Raw genomic sequence first — 18,406 nt, forward strand, 5'->3', positions numbered from 1 at the left:
ACAGGCCTGTGGAGTTGAGCATAACTGCAGTGTTCGGTGTAAATAATTCGTGGGTTCGTCACTATGATCATACATTGATTTTAGTTTCTTTAATATAAGCGTTTCTGGATTGAGATCTAAGGTTACTGCTCACTGGTCAATGCTCCCACATGCTTACTGACATAACCTAATAACTCATCTGTTTATAGTCATACATATTACTTTAAGAAATTTTTGTAATGTGCATCATCTCAAAGCCAATATGACAGTAGAGGATGATGAAAGCACTGGGCAATGTGAGTTTGCAGCAGATTGATGAACACGGGTTAGTTCTGATGAATGGGAGGTGATCCTGGGAGGGAGTGTGTCATCTGTGAAAAAAAACATCTGCGACGGGTTGTTTCCAAATGTGTAACTGGCTCTCAAACCCCAAATATGCTATTGCAAAGGAACTCAACCTGCGGAGCCAAAAGTACAGTTAGTCACAGCCTGTGTGTCAGTAACTGCATTTAATAAAAGCTGGATTGTGAGCGAACCTGGATAATGTGGATTGACAGAGCTAGAAGAGAGCTGTCAGCTCAGTGTGTGTCTGCGGCCTGGTGTTGATAGACATGCGGTCATAGTCTACTGTATCTTGGCTGCTTCCACTCACTCAGTCATATAATCGCAGACACACATTTGCCTTGGCCATGAACTTTGTCACTTTCCACTTCATATGTGGAAGTGAGAATTGCCTAAACGTAGATTTTGTTTTTGTTTTTTTTGGTGCGGTCCTAAGGTCAGTCCACCACTTCGGCCTGGGCTGAAAATACTGAGCTAATAAATAAATATGAATAAATTACCATGAAAATCAGGTTGAGAGGTGCTATCTTCTCATTGATATAAATGGAGTGGACAAAATAATGGAAACATCTGACAATATAACACAATGCAGTTACAGCAGAACTACAGCCTCCAAAATGATTGAAACCATTGAAAGAATCTCTCAAAAAGTTTCAGTCTAAACAAAACCCTATCATGAACTGCAGGAGTTTTGGATTGGTGTACCTAATAAACTGACCACTGGGTTTAAAAGACTTTTGGTTAAGCTTGCACAGGAGAAGTTAAATGTTTATAGATCTCTGTGGAATCTGGAGGATAAATAATTAGAATTACATAAAATAGACTTAATGTACCATTTGCTGACGTGACCGGGCTTTTAGTCTTTAATTCAATTTCCACCTTCCCTTTAGGTCGTTTCTGTCTCTGGCTCTAACACATTTTTCAGGCGAGGAGGAAGTTTCTCTGTCAAAATGCATTTGCTGTTCCTTCCAGGAGAGGATTGATGCATCTCCCATCCCTGTGAGTGACAGACTACATAAACAGCTAAACGCATGGCTCGGAGCTGACTGGCAGCCGGGCCCCCTGTGCAGGCAGAGGCTGTACTCACACTGCCGTCCTGGGGGCCTGTGAGGGAGGAACGAGGCCGGGGGCTGGCACTGTTCTTATACGCCTACACCCCTGATGTAGATACACAGTGCACAAGCTGCTATTCTGAGCAGCGCATATAATTTGGTGTGATGTTCTCATGGCATTAACTTGTAATCTTAATGAATTCATGAACATTTGGACACATTTTGGAAGCATGCGTGATGTTTCCACTCATGTATCTCACAGCAAGTGTGGAATTTCTGCTTTGTGATGCCCAGAAGGGGGGAACACACATCCAGCCAAATTTGAAATGCAGTTAAACGCTGAATTTTCTTCTATATTAATACATTTTGTAACACAGTGACAGCCTGGTTACACTGATTTTCTAAGCTAAGGTAGTTTTAACAGTCTGTTCAAACACTTCCCTACTTGTGTTTGCTTGAAAAGCTTTGTTAGGCCAGTCCGCTGATGCTGAAGGGAGGATTATGGCTCCACCTGCTGGTTGGTAAAATAGTAGAGCAGAAAAAGATCCGTCTTCATTTCACATAAGGAAAGCACAAAAAAAAATAATATATGAAAGTAAATCTCATCAACAAGACATGATGTTGTACTTTCCATCACTGCACAACAAAGACACATTTTTAATCAGGTAAATGTGTAATTTTCTCAATGCAAAACAAAAACAATCCTCGTTTGTTGGACGCTCCAACACACACAGGCTTTCACACCTTCACTAAATGGGATTTGGTTAATGTATTATAATTACATCTAATCTTTCTATGTGTTTTATGCACATAATTATTGAGAATTGTCCCAATTATTGCTCTTACTGACTCTGGGAACTGTCTTAGGCAAAAAAAAGTTTATTAGCTAGAAAAATATTTGTACCTGTGAATATAGTAGCATTAAAAAAAGCCATTAATTAATTATTAATTACTCCACAACAGACTGAACTGCCTAAATATACTACTGATCAATATAATGCTTTATAATAGACATGGTAGTTGATTATCCTTACTTTGCATAACTTAACATGTTAAATCACTTCCTGTATCATGTATATCAGAAGCTTGTCAGGACAAACACAGGTGGGTTACTGCAGGTGTTAACACGACAATGAAGAGAGAGCAAGTTAAATAACCATCTGAAGGATTTCAACAATCTTAGTGTGTTTGGTTTCAGTGGAGTCTGATTTGCGAACTCCTTTCTCCAGCAGGCTCATTTTCTCACAGTACTCCGGCTGCCCACTCTGCTGGTGGCCAAATTCAAAGCTGATCCTAAGCTCTCCCATCTTACAGCGAGGGAGAATGTCCGGGATCCACTCGATCACAAACGGAGTGGCCTCCTTCTGTTCTGCTGCGCCTACGCCTGGAACAGATACGCCAGTGTAAACACAGATCTGCAGAATGACAGAATGCCACAGCTGAAAACACTCCCTTACCAACTTTGAGGAAGGTGCGCAGCTCCATCGGTCGGATGGCTTGTGGCCGATCTGTCCTGTACCCCTCTGGTAGTTGTGGCTCAGGCGGAGGCTCGGGGCAGCGAAAATGGGAGTAAGAGCCATCAGCGTTTTTTACAAAACTCTGAGAAAGTTCCAGAGGCAACTGGTGTGAAGTGCAGAGAGATAAACAAAGACTGTAGGGTCATTTCCAGATTTAAATAATTTATATGTGATATATAGAACACATATTTACACTGTATACAACCTACTGGAACGTGTTATAAGAAGACTAGTTATCATGCTCTGCATAATAGCATGACAGTTATCATGCTCTGCATAATAATTAAAACAACTAGAAATTTGCATCTTTACTACAATGAGGATGGTCCTTTACTGAATTCATTTCTGATTTTCACTCAGTTCTCAGATTTCTTATCTATGAAACCTGCAGCTGTCTGCAGTCAAAAGTCACTTCCCATTCATTCCTACATGCAACAGACTGAATACAAGGCATAAATCTACCTTCAGTGTTCAGTCTGACTCATGAAATCATCAGGCTCCTATTACACAATGTCCAATCAGACCCTTACATAAGCCAGAGGGTTGCATTTACCTGTGGTGTGTCAAAGATGCGTTTAACATGCACGAGGTTCGTAATGTGCCAGGTGTACTTGGACAAAGTGCCAGCAGGGAGTCCATCATTTCGCACAAACGCTGACACACAAAGAGACAAAGAGAGTTTGCAGGTGGTACTCAGACCCTTCACACCAACTGAGAAACTGTGCAACAAAACTGCATATACCTGTGGAATTTCAATAAACAAAACCCAAAGTGCAACATCAACAAAACAGAAGTGCATTAACCTGTGACCCCTGCACCTGTGAACACTACAGATACACAAGCTTGGTTGGAATGACCTACTGAATGATCTCCAACTAATAATTGTGATTGCTGATTATTTCTTGTCACCTGTTGTGAAGTTAGGCAGTCTCCTCTTCTTCGATCCCAGCGACAAGCGATGCTGCAGAGCGTTGAAGAACTCCTGGGGAATGTGGTACACCAGAGGCTGCGGTTTCCCTGATGGCGAAACATCGACAGCAACGACACTTTACGGATTTTAAATAGCTGACTGTAAAAACAAAAGGGCTTCTAGTTTGTTCTTCCTAATGGGTCAGTGCTGATTTACACTATAAAGTCATAATGAATACTTATATATAAATAAATTCTACGTGTATGCCTTATTGGAAGGTGCTACTATTGTACTACTATACACTACTAATAATAAAATAATGCCAGTTTTTTACAGCTTTTACAAGTCAGGCCAATGTTTCTGTGTTGTGCATTTGTGATTTATATAATTTATCCATCCATCCATCATCTTCTGTACCCGCTTTTCCTGAAGGCCAGGGTCACGGGGATCTGCTGGAGCCTATCCCAGCTCTCTCTCGGGTGAAAGGCAGGGGTATATAATTTATTTATATAATAAATTTATATATTTAAGATGATTAATCTGATTTATATTTCAGATGACATAACATTTAGTAAAAGACACAGGCTTCAGTTTTACCATCAAACTGGTAGTGCATCGTCTGGTGGATCCTCTCCGTGACACTGGCCAGCCACTGATGGAAGCCCATCGTCACTGTGTGCTCGTCCACAGCCTGAGAACAGCCTGGAAAATAACACAAACTTTAGAAGATCAAACAGCAAAAACTCTCATTCTTTGGTTTTAGGTGTAACACTGAGATATTTAGTTATATACCATATGGCTTTGCCTGTTAAAATTAAATTAAAAGTGCTAGAAATGTATTCAGGTTTACTGTAGGTTCATTAAGTTTGTACTACATAGCACAGAATATTATGCAGGATAAAGTAGGAAGAATTTCAATGGATTCATTATTTACCAAGTTCATGATGTTTTATTTCTGCTTTCCCAGTTGTATATAACAACTATATTTAATAATCATTCATTAATCACTAAATTACTTGGCCTAGATAAGCAGCAGAAAACAGACCGATGATTTAACTGATTATAAATCTTTGAGTTTGATAAATGAATTTGACATAGGGTCAGAGGTCTAAAAAGGTACTTGTGATTTTTTTTTTTCCTAAAATCGCATACAAAAATATTTGATCAGTAACTTTACTGCCTCTGAAAGGCCTGAACATATAAAACGTATTTCTAAAAGCCATTTACAGGAAATCAGTGCAATGCATCTGCAGATACCCTGCATTTGTCAGTCATAAATTAAATGTACTCTGTGTCCACTGTAGAGCGACCCTGTTCTTTTCAACTGAGGGCCAGGATTACTGCTGCAGAGTTAGACAGGGATGACAAAGACAGAGACAGTTGACGTAAGGCTGACAGAAAGATTGAGGCAGAAGAAAGATGAAAAGGCAGAGAGGAAAGTGTTGATTAGTTAAACAGACAGGGAGGCAGCACCTAAAGCCTTCAGAGCACCAGGGGCTTTCCTCTGACCAGACTTCCTCAGGCCGGAGGCCGAAACTCCCTCGTTCCCCACCCCTGAGGGAGAGGCCACTGAGGGGCCTACACACAGGCAGGAAATTAAAAAGAGCGACAGAAAGAGAATGGACGATTCAGACAAACATGCCTCGGAGAAGCAGCCTGCATTTACGAGTGATAAATATTTTATGATAAATATTTCAGGAAGTATTTTGATGAAACCACCAGAGAGAGAATCATCCAGGCGGAGTTTCTTTGCTTTGTGTGGACAGCTGACTGGTTCTGCCTGCAGCAGAGGCTTCTCACTGGGATTTGTTATTCTACTGGTAGCACTTTGTTGCACATCTGAAAAGAAAAAAAAAAACATGAGCAGTAATTAGTTGAAGCAAACAACAGGTGAAAGGAACTGTTTCATATTTTAGGAAATATGCTTGTTGCTTTCTTGAGAGTAGCATAAGGACTGAAAACAGGCTAAACAACTAACCTTGTTCTGTCCAATAGCAAAATGAACCCAAGAGCAAATTACTGTAGTAGACAGTTAATCAATTAAATGACTGTTTTATCAGCCTGGCCTCTGCAGAAACTCTGGGATGTACTACTGAACATTAGTAATGGGGCTGTGGTTGTATTTTCTTTTTTTTTTTTTCGTGTTTGTTGATTCAAATTCAGGTCCCTGATGCTTAGATCAGGATGTGGATTCTGAGTATGGCCTATAGATCAGCTGCCAGTTTATTAGGCGCAGCTATCTAAGTCTGACAGGAGAACAGGCTGTTACTGTACCACTGGGGCTGTAGTTGATGAAAGCAGCAAACTCTGAAGCCAGTTTCTCATCACTTGCAAAGGCGCACACACAGGCGTAGAAGTGAAGGCAGGGTTGTGGTGTAGCTAAGCTGGAAGCGGGTTGACATTTGGTCAATCCATCAACACCGGGTTTATTTCTCCTGCTAACCTGGCAGGCACAGTGAAAAACAGCATGCTGCGGCGCCTCTCGGCCCCTTCTGTCCCGCTTTAAAACCTCGGACAGTCCACCTGCACCCACGGTGAGATGCAGCAGACCCAGAGGGTGGTAGGAATCTGTGTGGCACTTAACCACCAGAGTGTCTTTTGAAACTCGCTGCACCAGGGGCCCTGGGGACTCAGTGGCCAGCCTCCACAGCTCCTCCCTGGCTTGTATGGAGGCCTGCAAACCCTCCAGGACAGAGCTCTTCAAGGTCAGCGGTGTTGCACGGCTCTGACATTCTATGGCTTGTTTGATGTGGATACAGAGGCTGTCAGAAGACTGTTTGGTACTGGCCGGTGCCGACTGTGCCTCGCCCTGATTCGACCGTTGACCGTGTCTACAAGAAGGCAAAAAGCAGCGGCCCAGGTTGATCCGGGTTAGCAGGGTCGTTCCGTCACCAGTGGCTATAGCAGTGTCAGTGGGAACAAGCTCAACAAAGCCGAACTGTGTAGCTGTGGCTCCTCTTCCTCTGTGACACACCGAAAACACCTGAACTCCTCCACCTGAGCCGCCACCCAGGACCTCTGCTCCTCCTTCACGCTCCTTCTCGCCTCTCTCCTCACTGTCGATTATCACTTTCACCACCTCCACTACACATTTCTTGCTGCTTCTACTCCCTGCCGACGCATTTCTGAGGGACACCCCACAGGCCTTGTTCTTGCAGCTGAGACCACGGGTGCCATTGTAGACGCCACACTGTGGACACTTGCGAATCCCCCGCAGGGTGGCCCTTCCCAGGTTGGAGAGAAAGGCAGGAGTCGTGGATGTGCTCCTTCTACTGTCTCGCTGTTTTGTCACCAGGTTGGCCTGAGTGGACAAGGTCTGTGTGGAGGATGAGACTACGCTCGCTGAGGAGGACACAGTTAATTCAGTCTCCATCTTCAGATCCTCCATCACTAAGAGATTAATAGGATGTGAAGCAAATCAAACCTTGACAGAGTAAAAAAGAAACATGCCTGTGGATGTTACAGGAAAATGTGATTTATTTGCAGTATGACACAAAATGACTGCAGGAGCATTTCTGATAACAGAAGTTGTGAAATTTGCTGATGAGTCTGTTATTGTCAGTCTGTTACAAATAAATAATGGCCAGTGATTTTGTTTCTTGATATAATGATATTTACCCAAGGATATCAAAGTATCAACAACCATTGGATTAGAAGATTACATTTAAGTATTACAGTTCCTATACCATTAGAAGACAAGACAAATAATCTCTGTGTGTGTCTCTTTTTAGTAGTTTAACATCACTCTGATGGTTTTGCAATGTTTTTGTGGTTATTTTGTCTTGTTTCTTTTCAAATCTGATATTTCACAGAGCCCATCAGGGGCCTTTCTGTGTGGAGTCTGCATGTTCTCCCTGTGCTTGTGTGGGTTTTCTCCAGGTACTCTGGTTTCCTCCCACAGTCCAAAAACATGTATGTCAGGTTGATTGGTGACTCTAAATTGCCCATAGGAGTGAGTGTGAGTGTGTGAGGTTGTTTGTCTCTATGTGGCCCTGTGATGGACTGGGGACCTGTCCAGGGTGGACCCCTGCCTTTCACCCAAAGAGAGCTGGGATAGGCTCCAGCTGATCCCTGGGACCCTGGTTAGGACTAAGCAGGTCTATATAATGGATGGATGATATTTCACAGTTAAAGACCAGGGGCCAATGGGACTGTGTCGCCTGTACTGAGACTTGATGTGGCTGCTTCAGTCAAAACTGACTTTACTGACATGGCCTTGACATGTAAACAGGACTTTGTTAGTTGGTCAGGGTCAAACCTATTTAACTGTATCTAAATACAGCCTGGTTCTGTGCAATGACTATTACTAGGCTGTTCAATCAATGACAAAGGTCTTGATCCAATACTCATCAGTGCAGAATAAACGTGTGACATGTAACTTAATGTCTGCATGAAACCAAATTTCCTGCAGGATAAAAATGAATGTGAAGTTTAAAAATATTCCATTTTCTTTCTAAACTTCCATTAAAACTGCGCTGCCTCCTTAAGTTCTGCTAACAATTTCCCTCCATCCTGCCTGAAATGCAGCATGCAGCCGTTTCACTGCTGCACATCGTCGCCCTAAATGCAGCACCTGACTTACCCACGACCTGCCCGTGTGTTTCCAAAGCAAATGTTCAAACTACCTGCGATGCGCTTCTGTTTGGTCAAATTCAGCTCGACTCTGGCCTCCAAAACCGGCTCGACCGTCGCCATTCCTCCTTACATCCCGATCACCGCATTGCGCCTGTAACGACACTCCCCATTGGTGCGAGAGGATCACGTGGTGAAGAAGCGCGCTGAATTGTGGGAGCTGAAGTTCATACGTGCTTGGGGAGCAGACGCTTGAATTTGGAGAAACGAATAAATGAATATCGGGGGAGGAATGAGGATTTAAGTCTTCAGGTTAAACGCTGCTCGCACAAAAGCTCAGAAAAACTCGTGTCAGAGCAGGTTAGAGGTTTTAGCACCGCTTCCATTTGGCTTCAACATGTGTCACCTGGTTTTAGAGAGAAGATGCAAACAGTGTAAATGTGAGATGTTTTAAGCATCAGCATTTTAATGAGACAAAGCAAAAACACAAACCATGTTACCAAAGCATCAACAGAACTTCCCTTGGGTTGAAAACATTCTTAGGCACCGCCTACTCTTGGATGATTTTTGGTTAAATTAAAAAGGAACTCGGAAAATAAGGCAACACAATGGACGTCCAACTATAGTAAAATGATGGTGGCCACAGTGCAGAAATTTGATCCTTGTAAGGTTGTCTCAATCTATAAAAACAATTACTTAGGTTTAAAACAGAATAACTTAAATTATGTATTACTTGTCAGTCTGAATGCGTTTGCATTGCATAGCAATGCTGCTTGCTGCTCCAGGCCACAGGAAGAAGTAAATGTTGCACTTCACTGTACTCAGACCAGCACTGGACAGGGATGCTACTGTCAACCAGCTGCTTCTGGAACCCAAACCCCAACCAGAAGCAAGCACTCCTCCTTAATTAACATGTTGTCTTTATACAGATTCAGTACAATTTAACAGACTGTTTTAGTTATTTACATAAAACAGAATTCCAAATGAAATTAAAAAAAAAAAAAAAAAAAACGTGGAATGCAAAAACATAAAAAACCCCTAGTATTCCAAATTTAGCGAAAAGATAATCTTAAGTATTTGTGCAATATTTCTCTGCCTATAAGTAAGATAAGAGTGGCAGTAATCCCTGCAATTGGTTGAGATAAGGAAAGTCCGATTTTAAAAAATAAAGTTGACAGCCACTTAATGCTTTATAAACAAACAAAGGTCTCGTGTCACGATTCAATGGGTGTCACTGCAACATTTCTTTTGAAGACAGTCCCGAAATGAAACACAAAAAGGCAAAAGCTCTTTATACAATGTCAGCATTTTAAAGTTTCTCAAAAAAAAAAAAGACACTTTGTCAATCTGTAGCAAAAAAAAAAAAAAAGAAGGTGTAGTCCTTTCTGTTTCAGGGGAATATGACCTGGACATAGTCTGGTGTGTAAAAGCATCCGTTCATGCACACACACATAAGCACACACACATTTCTGATCCAATGCACGGATCCTCAGTCTGCTCAGTCCATTCTGGGAGATGAAGTGAAGGAGTTCTGAAAACTGACTTCTTGTGTTGTATCCACTTTCCCTCAACCTGCCTCAGCTTCTACTCAGTGATTTCCTACATTTCACAGAATGACTTGACAACACCCTGAGAACTTGCCTGGACTTGTATTTCACTTTAGAAACAGGTGGACAGACCAACAGTGAGAGAAAGATATTTCAATGGAGAGAGAGAGAATTCACACCTCCTTACTCTAGATGTCTTGTGGCTGTGCTGCATTACTGTGGACTATCAAGTATGTCCAAGTGAAAATGTTGCTAGCCTCTCCTCCCAATATGGTCCTTAAACATTGGTATAAAATTCTGCCCTTGCTCTTTGGCTTTGAGGGGCTGAAATTAGACAAAACCTGATGTTTTGATACAGATTTAATTGTTTTTTTTCCTTTTAAACTAACTGTGGCTGTGCCTTGATGTCATATTGTATAATACCATTTGGCCAAATATCTGCAGGCATTAGAAAAATAGACCAAATAATAAAATGGGCCCAGTAATGCAAGGTACATTACCTAAAGCTGTTTTAACAGTGTTAAAGTGTTCTGGAGTGGGCAGTTTCCTTTACACTTGCAGATTTGGGCAGTGGGTGAAGTTGTGGGCTGGTAGAGGGAGTACCAGCCTGTCTAACAGAATAAATGTGTATGGTAACAGACAGAGAGCACACCTAATGTACTCCTTCCCCAGCAGAGTATCATCCTTGTGGCCTTTGAGGCTGAGAGGGCTACAGTGATCAGTGGGTGTGGTAGCCAGCAGTGCTCATGCCAGCCTGGTTGGTTAGCACCGTCCCGTTGACTCCCTGCCCGGGCTCCACCATGCCTCCATTGCTCACAGCACCCATGCCTGTCCATCCGGCACCGGCATGTAAATGACTGAAGGAACAGACAGAAATAAAACAGAGAAATGGTGTCAGGCTAAGAGAAAGCAGACTGGACACAGTGGAGTGTTTCCATTCAGGTAAGTCCACCATCACTGAATATCCTCCAACCCCTTTAATATGTTATTGAGGTGACAGGAAATGAGTAACCACAGGAGTATCCTGTAACCTCTTGTCTGGCCTCTACAGCTGCACAGTCAGTGATCTGAACTATAAATTATTTGTCAGTGTTGATATTGTTTCCTTATATCTGCTCTGCTCTATTAGCAGTAAATTTGAGTTTCCTATTGGTGTTACATCTGCTAGTCACATTACAGGTCACCCTGACACCACTATGCATTTATAAAAAGTATCAAAGCGGCAATTATCAAGTCTAGGGTGTTTTTTTTTTTAAAATGCTCATGAGTAGCTGTCACCGCCTACAATGACCTTGGAATGAGCAGGGATGTTCCACTTGGTGAATAAAAAACTACCCCCTGAAACTAGAGGAAGAGACCTGAGTGTGATGGGTCTTGTTAGCTGAATGAAAAGCACACGTGGGCAAAAAGTACAGGGTGGAGAAACAGTTTAAGGGAGAGGAAAAGAAAAAAGATAGCAGCATGTAAAATACCACCATTTGCAATAAAGGACTTGCAAGAGAAGAAGATTTTGTCCCATTGACTTGTGAGCTGTTCCCTTGATCCAGTGATTTCTGGTACTCACTTGTAGCCCTGCTGATCCCAGGTCTGTCCATAGACTCCATAGCCTGGGACCTGCCATCCATTGGGCACATACTGACCAATCTGCTGCGTGTTACTGTACCACTGACCCCACTGATTGTAGGGCTGTGCTGCGAAGCTCACTGTGTTCTGCTGACATACAGAAGAATATTTTAGGAGGCAGAATATCAGATGGCACCATCATCACATAGCAATAAACTTGGATTCTCACAGGCAATTGAACCAAGCACTGCAGCAGCTGTTCACCATATATTTATGATTAGAGACATAGGTATAAGTCATGCTGAGGATAAGCTCTGTTCATACCTGTGGCATCTGTACCTGCTGAATAGGGCTAACTATGTCTGTTGTTTCCTTGCCCCAGTAACACTTAACAACATAGCCCTCTATGGATGTGCCATTGACTGAAACAATGGCATGAGCTGCTGCTTCATGGGTACTGAACCTGCACACAGGAAAGAGACATGACCGTTATCCTATAGAGATGCAGGTTTATATTGGACACTTGTGATATTAAATGAATCAGTCAGATAATCAGCTCACCTCACAAATGAGTAGCCCTTGTCTGGGAAAACACGGATTTCCATTATTTGGCCAAAAGGTGAGAAGGTCTGTCTCATAATTTGTTCTATGAGCAAAAGAAAATGTAATGTTTAAAATATGAGCAGTGTTTCTAAACCCCCAGCTTAATCCTTTGGACAAACATTGTATGACTCACCTGTGAGACCTGTTGTGACTCCTCCACAGTAGACAGTGCAGTTGCTAGGGCTGGACTGGTTTACCACCTCATCGAAAGATAGCTGCTTGGTGCTGGCTGCTAAAAGAAGCAGGAATTTCTCTAATGTCTGCCTATACACTTAAATTACAAATAATAAATCATTTAATTATTTGTGCACATTTGGATTTGACTGAGAACAAATGATAGTATTTATAGGCTTTTAAAGACATTTCAAAACTGTGTTTTGACAATTAAAAATATGTACAGCTCATCAGTCAACCTTTAATGTTATTACTATGCGCTTACTTTCATTTGTAGTTTTAGGAGCAGGCTTCCTTGTGGCCCAGTTAGTCCTGATCTGCCTACCTCCCAGCCACTGTCCTCCCATCTGCTGTATGGCATTCTCTGCATCCTGATTATACAGAAGAGGAAACATACTGAGTCACCAACACCAAATACTAAACATGCTGCTGTAAACTTTGGTGCCTTCAACAATTGTGTCCTGCCATCACTCCCTCAGTCCTCTAACACCCAGACACCACTGACACTTACCCATTTGTTGAAGAAGGAGACAAAGCCATAGCCTTTAGATTTACCTGTGGCCATGTCTTTCACCACCCGGCAATCCCTGTGCCCAAATAAAGCACACAGTTAGTCAAAAGATGCATATTCTACAGTTTTCTCAAACGTAACCGTGAAGGTAGTAAACGTAAAGGTATTGCCTGTAAATGTCTGATACATCTTATTCCTCTGCGCCACAGAGCTCCACTGTTAAAAATATCAGTGTGCTGTTGCACTGGGGGACATGTTCCTTTGTTTACATCTTCACAGACTGAATACCATTGAGGACCATACCCAACTGTTCATTACACACAGTGAGCTCCAACAAATGAAATACCAACAAATTCCAAAAAGAAAAAGCACTGACAATATCACCCTGTGCAATTTGGACCCGCTCCCACTCAGCTTCTGGGTTAGACCTTTCAAATGGAGCTGAGTCATGAAAACATCTACCTTCACTGAACACTTCACTAGTTTATATTGAAGCAAACTCACTAACACTACCCTACAGCACCAGTTTAGGTATTAACAGGTATTAACCAGTACCTGAATACAGCATAAATGAATATCTAAAAACTAAGACTAACAGTTTTGTGAGCCTTTATAAAAGGGAGTCCATATTCTGACCCATTTTTAACATTCTTCTGTAAAAAGCAATAGGTTGGAAGTTGACAGGTACAGACAAGCTGGTAAAATCAGAAAAGATTAAACTAACACTTTGTTGATTTTGGTCTTAACACAGAATCACATTCACTAATGACCATGAGAATAAACTTACGATATTTTCCCAAATGGAGCAAAAGCTGCTTTTATGTCATCTGTGGTAATTTCAGGACTTAGATCTCCAACAAAGACATGGAAGTGACCTAAAAAAAAGGTTTAATTTTTACAAATATTTCAACACAGTTAAAACTGACAGTACAAAACTATGGTTCAGTACCCATGAAACATTTCCTATCTCACTATTACTCACTGCTTGTATCTTTCTTTTGGCTGGTTGGCGTCGTGGCCCAGTTGACCTTGACCTCCTGCAAGAGAGACAGATGTAGAGAGCGAGGAAGAAGAAGCAGGTGAGACGTGAAGCAGGCTTGCAGAAGAGAGGAAGGTGCTTTTTCTTTGATTAGCGGTTTCTGCATCACCAGTTTTTACTTAGGTCATATTTTGAGATAAAGATTTTCTTTTCATTTTTTTTTTTTTAAAAGGTGATTTCTGTATGCCACTCTTGGGTTCTTAAACCACCACTACAAACTGACTTATCCCATTGTCATCTTACAAACCTTTGTATTAATTAATAAACAGTAAAATACAGTGGAGTAAATAAAGGGATATCAAGATTTCACCTTCATAAATCAGGAACATTTCACTCTCAGTCTAGTAAAAATTTGGAGTAAAACTGAAGGAAGTAAGGTCCAAATAACAAGGGACTTACAAACAAGTGATTTTTACGAACTTGTTATACTCCTCAAATGGTCCTTCAATACCTGTTGAGGATAAAATATTTTCAACTGAATGTATTTTTCTTCAAGTTGCTTTTATGTGGATTCTATGTGGACATATCTTCGCAAAAGAACACACAGCAGTAAAGATGAAGGGGGACAGAAGAGCATCAGTTAAAGTAGATCAAAATATGTTACATGTAGCATAATTACAGAGCAAGGTGATGTTAAATTAATTCATATACAGATTGCAAACCCATTCAAGGAAAAGCTTCATTCAAACAGAGACAGCATGGAGCATGAACTGAAACTAAACACCCAAACAGCACTTTATCTGCACCTGTGTAAATGAACAGCGTAGTTTATTTGGGTTTTTACTGAATCACCAGTTTATTGGGTCTGCCTGTCATGTAATCTAGTACAAAAATCTGCAAAATGGTTGTTTTTAAATGGAGTCTATTTCAACAGTCAATACAAACTGCAGAAAGAAAAGTGTTTTTAAATACATTTCTGTTCTATTGGTTGACAGAGCAGGTTTTGAGCAGATATCAATAACACAAATACAACTTTAGTGCCTGCGCAAAACACAAGCATAGGTCTAAATTAAATCACAAACTGCGTCAAACCTCAGTGTGAATTTGCTTTTATTTTCTTTCATGGATGAATAAATAAAGCAAAGACACTATTTTAAAATCTTTCAAAATAATGGCTGCCATGATTGGAATTGAAGATAATCACTTCATGTTCTATCTACTGAAATGGGTTAATACCAAGAGAAAGCAAGAAACTGGGAAACAGTTACAAACAAAAAAACAAACAAACACTATAACCTATTTTTCTAGGGTTCTTCACAGCAGTAAGGTGACGGTGATCAGTGCGTGATGTTCCCACCTGATTCATTTCAGACTGTGCACAGAAGAAAAAGTGCACAAAGAAATAAAACAGTGGAGCAGGAAGAGGGCAGTGAGATGCGATTTAACAAGATACATGTTTCTCAAGCTGTTGCATTTCAACCCTGCCCACCAAGCCTAGCCCTAGTTGACTCACCCAGGAGATATGATAGCTTACCTTACCCAGTATTTTCCGACCATTCATGGCTGCGATTGTGGCAGTGGCATGTCTATGCTCATAGAACTCCACAAAGCAGTATGGATCATGACCTGCTGTCTGGAGTGGGAAAAAAAAAACAAATATTACATCACTGTGTCCATTATAAAAGTCACAGTAAATACAACAATGCCATCATATTGCATTAAATTGGGAGGCAGTGTTACTCCTGGACAGAGCCTGACCAATATATCAGTGGTGTCATTGTGTCAGAGATCACACAACATTGGTCATTTGAAAACGGTTTGGATTTTTAAAACTGGATGAGCAGTGATATCAGATAGCTGCTGCAAAATATGCAGCCGACCTGTGCTAATGACGACGGGAAACAACAAACCTTTTCCACCAGTACAGAAAGAAAGTCTGTGCTTCAAGCTCATAAACAAGGAGCTGCTCAGACATGCCTTTTTAGCCACGGCCTGATATAAACACTTTAAAAAGAAGCAGCAAGTATAATTTCATATTTTATAGCAACAGACATGATGCTTGTTACAACAGTGGGAAGAAACTAATAAAATAAGTTATGAGAGTGATTCACTCCACATATAAAATTTCAAAACAGAATTTTGGCCCAGGTTTATGCAGAACACAGAGGAAAAGTGGAAGAGCAGCATTACACTTTCCCTCAACTACTGGCCTGTAGTTTAGCTTCATGAGCCTAACAAGGATTCTGCATTTCTGAACTAAATACATACAAATCAACACCAACCACTAGCTAATGTGTCCCCATCAGTTTACAAAACAATGGAAAGAACTGGTTATAGTAAAGGAATTATTAGAAGAGGAGAAAAATATTAAAAATAAATGTGCAAGTATTGAGACTATTAAATAAGAGCTGAGACAGTCAATAACTAAATATAATAGATCCTTATCAAAAATGTTTGGACTATATATTGTCAATATATTGTCTAAATTTAAACCTACAAATATCAAAATCAGCTTTCAAATTCCTGTATCAACTGGGCTCTACTATTGGAAACATAGTTGTTTACTATAGAAAGAGTATCAGAAGAGAAATAACATCACAGTATATTTTTACGTAAGCAGAAAAACAGAGTGAAATAGATTATTAATGAACTTACATCTACTATCATTTTACAGCTCTTGCACGGTCCAATCTGGCCAAACAACTCCAAGATGAGGGCCTCTGTCACATCCCGGGACAGATTCCCGACATACCTAGATACACAGACAGCAGACAGAAGACACTAATTACTGTTTTATGGTGGGCGTCAGCGACTTTATGGCCAAGAAGCCTGGCCAGCCTGGGAGACGAGCATATCTTGCAGTGTGTGACAAGCACTTAGACAGGGTTTTTCAGGATTCTTTTTGTTTACAGAAATCCGTGTTTGCAGCTACACATAAGAACTGCCTCTGTCCACATCCTTAGGTACAGGTAATATTATTACAAATGTAAAATTTCTCTTTTACAAGTAAAAGGCCTACATTTAAAACTCTACTTAACAGAAGACTGGGGCCAAATACAGCTGTAAGGTTTACTCTTAGCTGATATGTTATGTTTTATTGCTTTTTATTATGGTTTATTTGTCAGACATGATTGTAGATTTTTATATTTTGAACATTTGGAAATAAATCAAGACATTTCCATGTAAAAATAATACCCTGCAATATGTATATTTATGCTTCAAAATAGTTTAAAACGTACTTTAATACGTTTGAAATACAAGCAAATGCAAACGCTACTGTCCTTATTTTACCTCACTGCTGAATTTAAATAGATTTAAACTAAACTCACCGAAGATATAAAAATAACTCAAACCCAAAATTCAACACTAGTCCATGTTACCAGTAATAAAATCATAATATATGTTTCAAGGCCTAAGCAATAATGACTCTATCCTCCAAGCGACGTTATGCATGCAACCGTACGACAAAACACCGTTGAAAATAACCCTAATTCTTCTGTTCATCGTCAAATTAGCTTCAAGTGTACAGCCATCTACACTAGTTAAATATTTGGAAGTCAATATTTCATTCGGCTTATATGAAACACACTAAATTGTATTTATTTTCTGTGTTATGTGGTTTTCCTAAGCGAGCAGAGGAAGCCGACGCGTTGATTTGAGATGTTTCTGGAACCAGCTAGCTGGCGTTCAAACAATGTACCGAAATAACAGCAGCTGGGTCATCACATGTCTTCAGACCTTTTAGGTCGCAGTGGGTTGTATCTACCGAAAACTACATGCGATTGTCGGCTATGAAGCAAGTTCAGGGCTCAATCTCTCCACGGCAAGGAGGCTGTGACTATTACGTGACGAGTACAAGCGGTTAGCTAGCTAACGTTGACTAACGGTAACGGAGACACACACTTACAGGGTTTTAGGCTGCTCATCGTCCATTCTGGTTCACTTGCTGGCCGAGAACAAGTCGCAACCCTGAGAACAAATCCACGACTGTCGCGGGCAGCTACCTGTGACACCGTCAGGTTATTTTATTGCGCAGTATGAAGTGATTTAGCGCCTCCGTTAGCGCCAGAGTGAACAATGGGTTAGCCGACAAAGATGGCGAACAGACCGGGGCCGAAACAAAAACACGCATGCGCAGTAGCTCAGCCAACGGCAACTAGAAAATAAATACTGACCAAGTAACTTAAGTACTTATCAAGTACTGTGTTTAAATACACATTTAAGGTACTTGCACTTCGCATATTAGCATTTTAAGCATTTACACTTCAAAATCACTACATTATAAAGGAAATAGTGTACTGGTTACTCCACTATTTATCTACCTACTTTAATTACATGTTACTTTGCAGCTTCAGATTAAATAATGCGAAGTGTAATCAGCGAGTACAGCATCCATCCATCATCTATACCCGTTTATTCCTGTTTAGGATCACAAGGATCTGCTGGAGCCTATCCCAGCTCTCTTTGGGTGAAAGGCAGGGGACAGGTCACCAGTCCATCACATCCTATGGGCAATTTAGAGTCACCAATCAACCGGACATACATGTTTTTGACCAGAGTACCAGGAGAAAACTCACACATCCACAGGTAGAACATGCAAACTCCACACAGAAAGGTCCCTGACGGGTTTCAAACTCAGGAGTTTTTTGCTGTGAGG

The 18,406-nt window shown here is 41.0% G+C and overlaps 2 protein-coding genes across 9 annotated transcripts; both read right to left on the minus strand.

Annotated features, from left to right (window-relative positions):
- Positions 1–1,989: 1,989 nt before the first annotated feature.
- Positions 1,990–8,541, minus strand: c12h2orf42 (chromosome 12 C2orf42 homolog). 2 transcript variants are annotated; one of them, XM_026298402.1, is made up of 8 exons: positions 8,426–8,541; positions 6,075–7,190; positions 5,520–5,639; positions 4,398–4,502; positions 3,800–3,907; positions 3,444–3,544; positions 2,831–2,993; positions 1,990–2,757 (listed from the first exon to the last, which is right to left on the minus strand). In XM_026298402.1, the coding sequence occupies exons 1-8, from the start codon at positions 8,493–8,495 to the stop codon at positions 2,522–2,524; spliced, it is 2,019 nt and encodes a 672-aa protein (XP_026154187.1). In that variant the 5' UTR covers positions 8,496–8,541; the 3' UTR covers positions 1,990–2,521. The 2 variants fall into 2 exon arrangements, with proteins under 2 accessions (XP_026154187.1, XP_026154188.1); XM_026298403.1 differs by having other exon boundaries at positions 6,075–7,224; positions 8,426–8,519.
- A 272-nt stretch (positions 8,542–8,813) lies between these two features.
- Positions 8,814–17,862, minus strand: tia1 (TIA1 cytotoxic granule-associated RNA binding protein). Of its 7 annotated transcripts, none has more exons than XM_026297287.1 (12): positions 17,657–17,862; positions 16,405–16,501; positions 15,284–15,382; positions 13,753–13,807; positions 13,558–13,645; positions 12,771–12,846; positions 12,525–12,630; positions 12,219–12,314; positions 12,044–12,128; positions 11,807–11,945; positions 11,484–11,632; positions 8,814–10,776 (listed from the first exon to the last, which is right to left on the minus strand). In XM_026297287.1, exons 1-12 carry the CDS (start codon positions 17,680–17,682, stop codon positions 10,638–10,640), a joined length of 1,155 nt encoding a protein of 384 aa, XP_026153072.1. In that variant the 5' UTR covers positions 17,683–17,862; the 3' UTR covers positions 8,814–10,637. The 7 variants fall into 7 exon arrangements, with proteins under 7 accessions (XP_026153072.1, XP_026153071.1, XP_026153070.1 ...); XM_026297286.1 differs by having other exon boundaries at positions 11,484–11,629; positions 12,219–12,317; XM_026297285.1 differs by having other exon boundaries at positions 12,219–12,317.
- Positions 17,863–18,406: the final 544 nt, after the last annotated feature.

This window comes from Mastacembelus armatus, chromosome 12, assembly GCF_900324485.2.
Source record: "Mastacembelus armatus chromosome 12, fMasArm1.2, whole genome shotgun sequence".
NCBI lineage: Eukaryota > Metazoa > Chordata > Actinopteri > Synbranchiformes > Mastacembelidae > Mastacembelus > Mastacembelus armatus.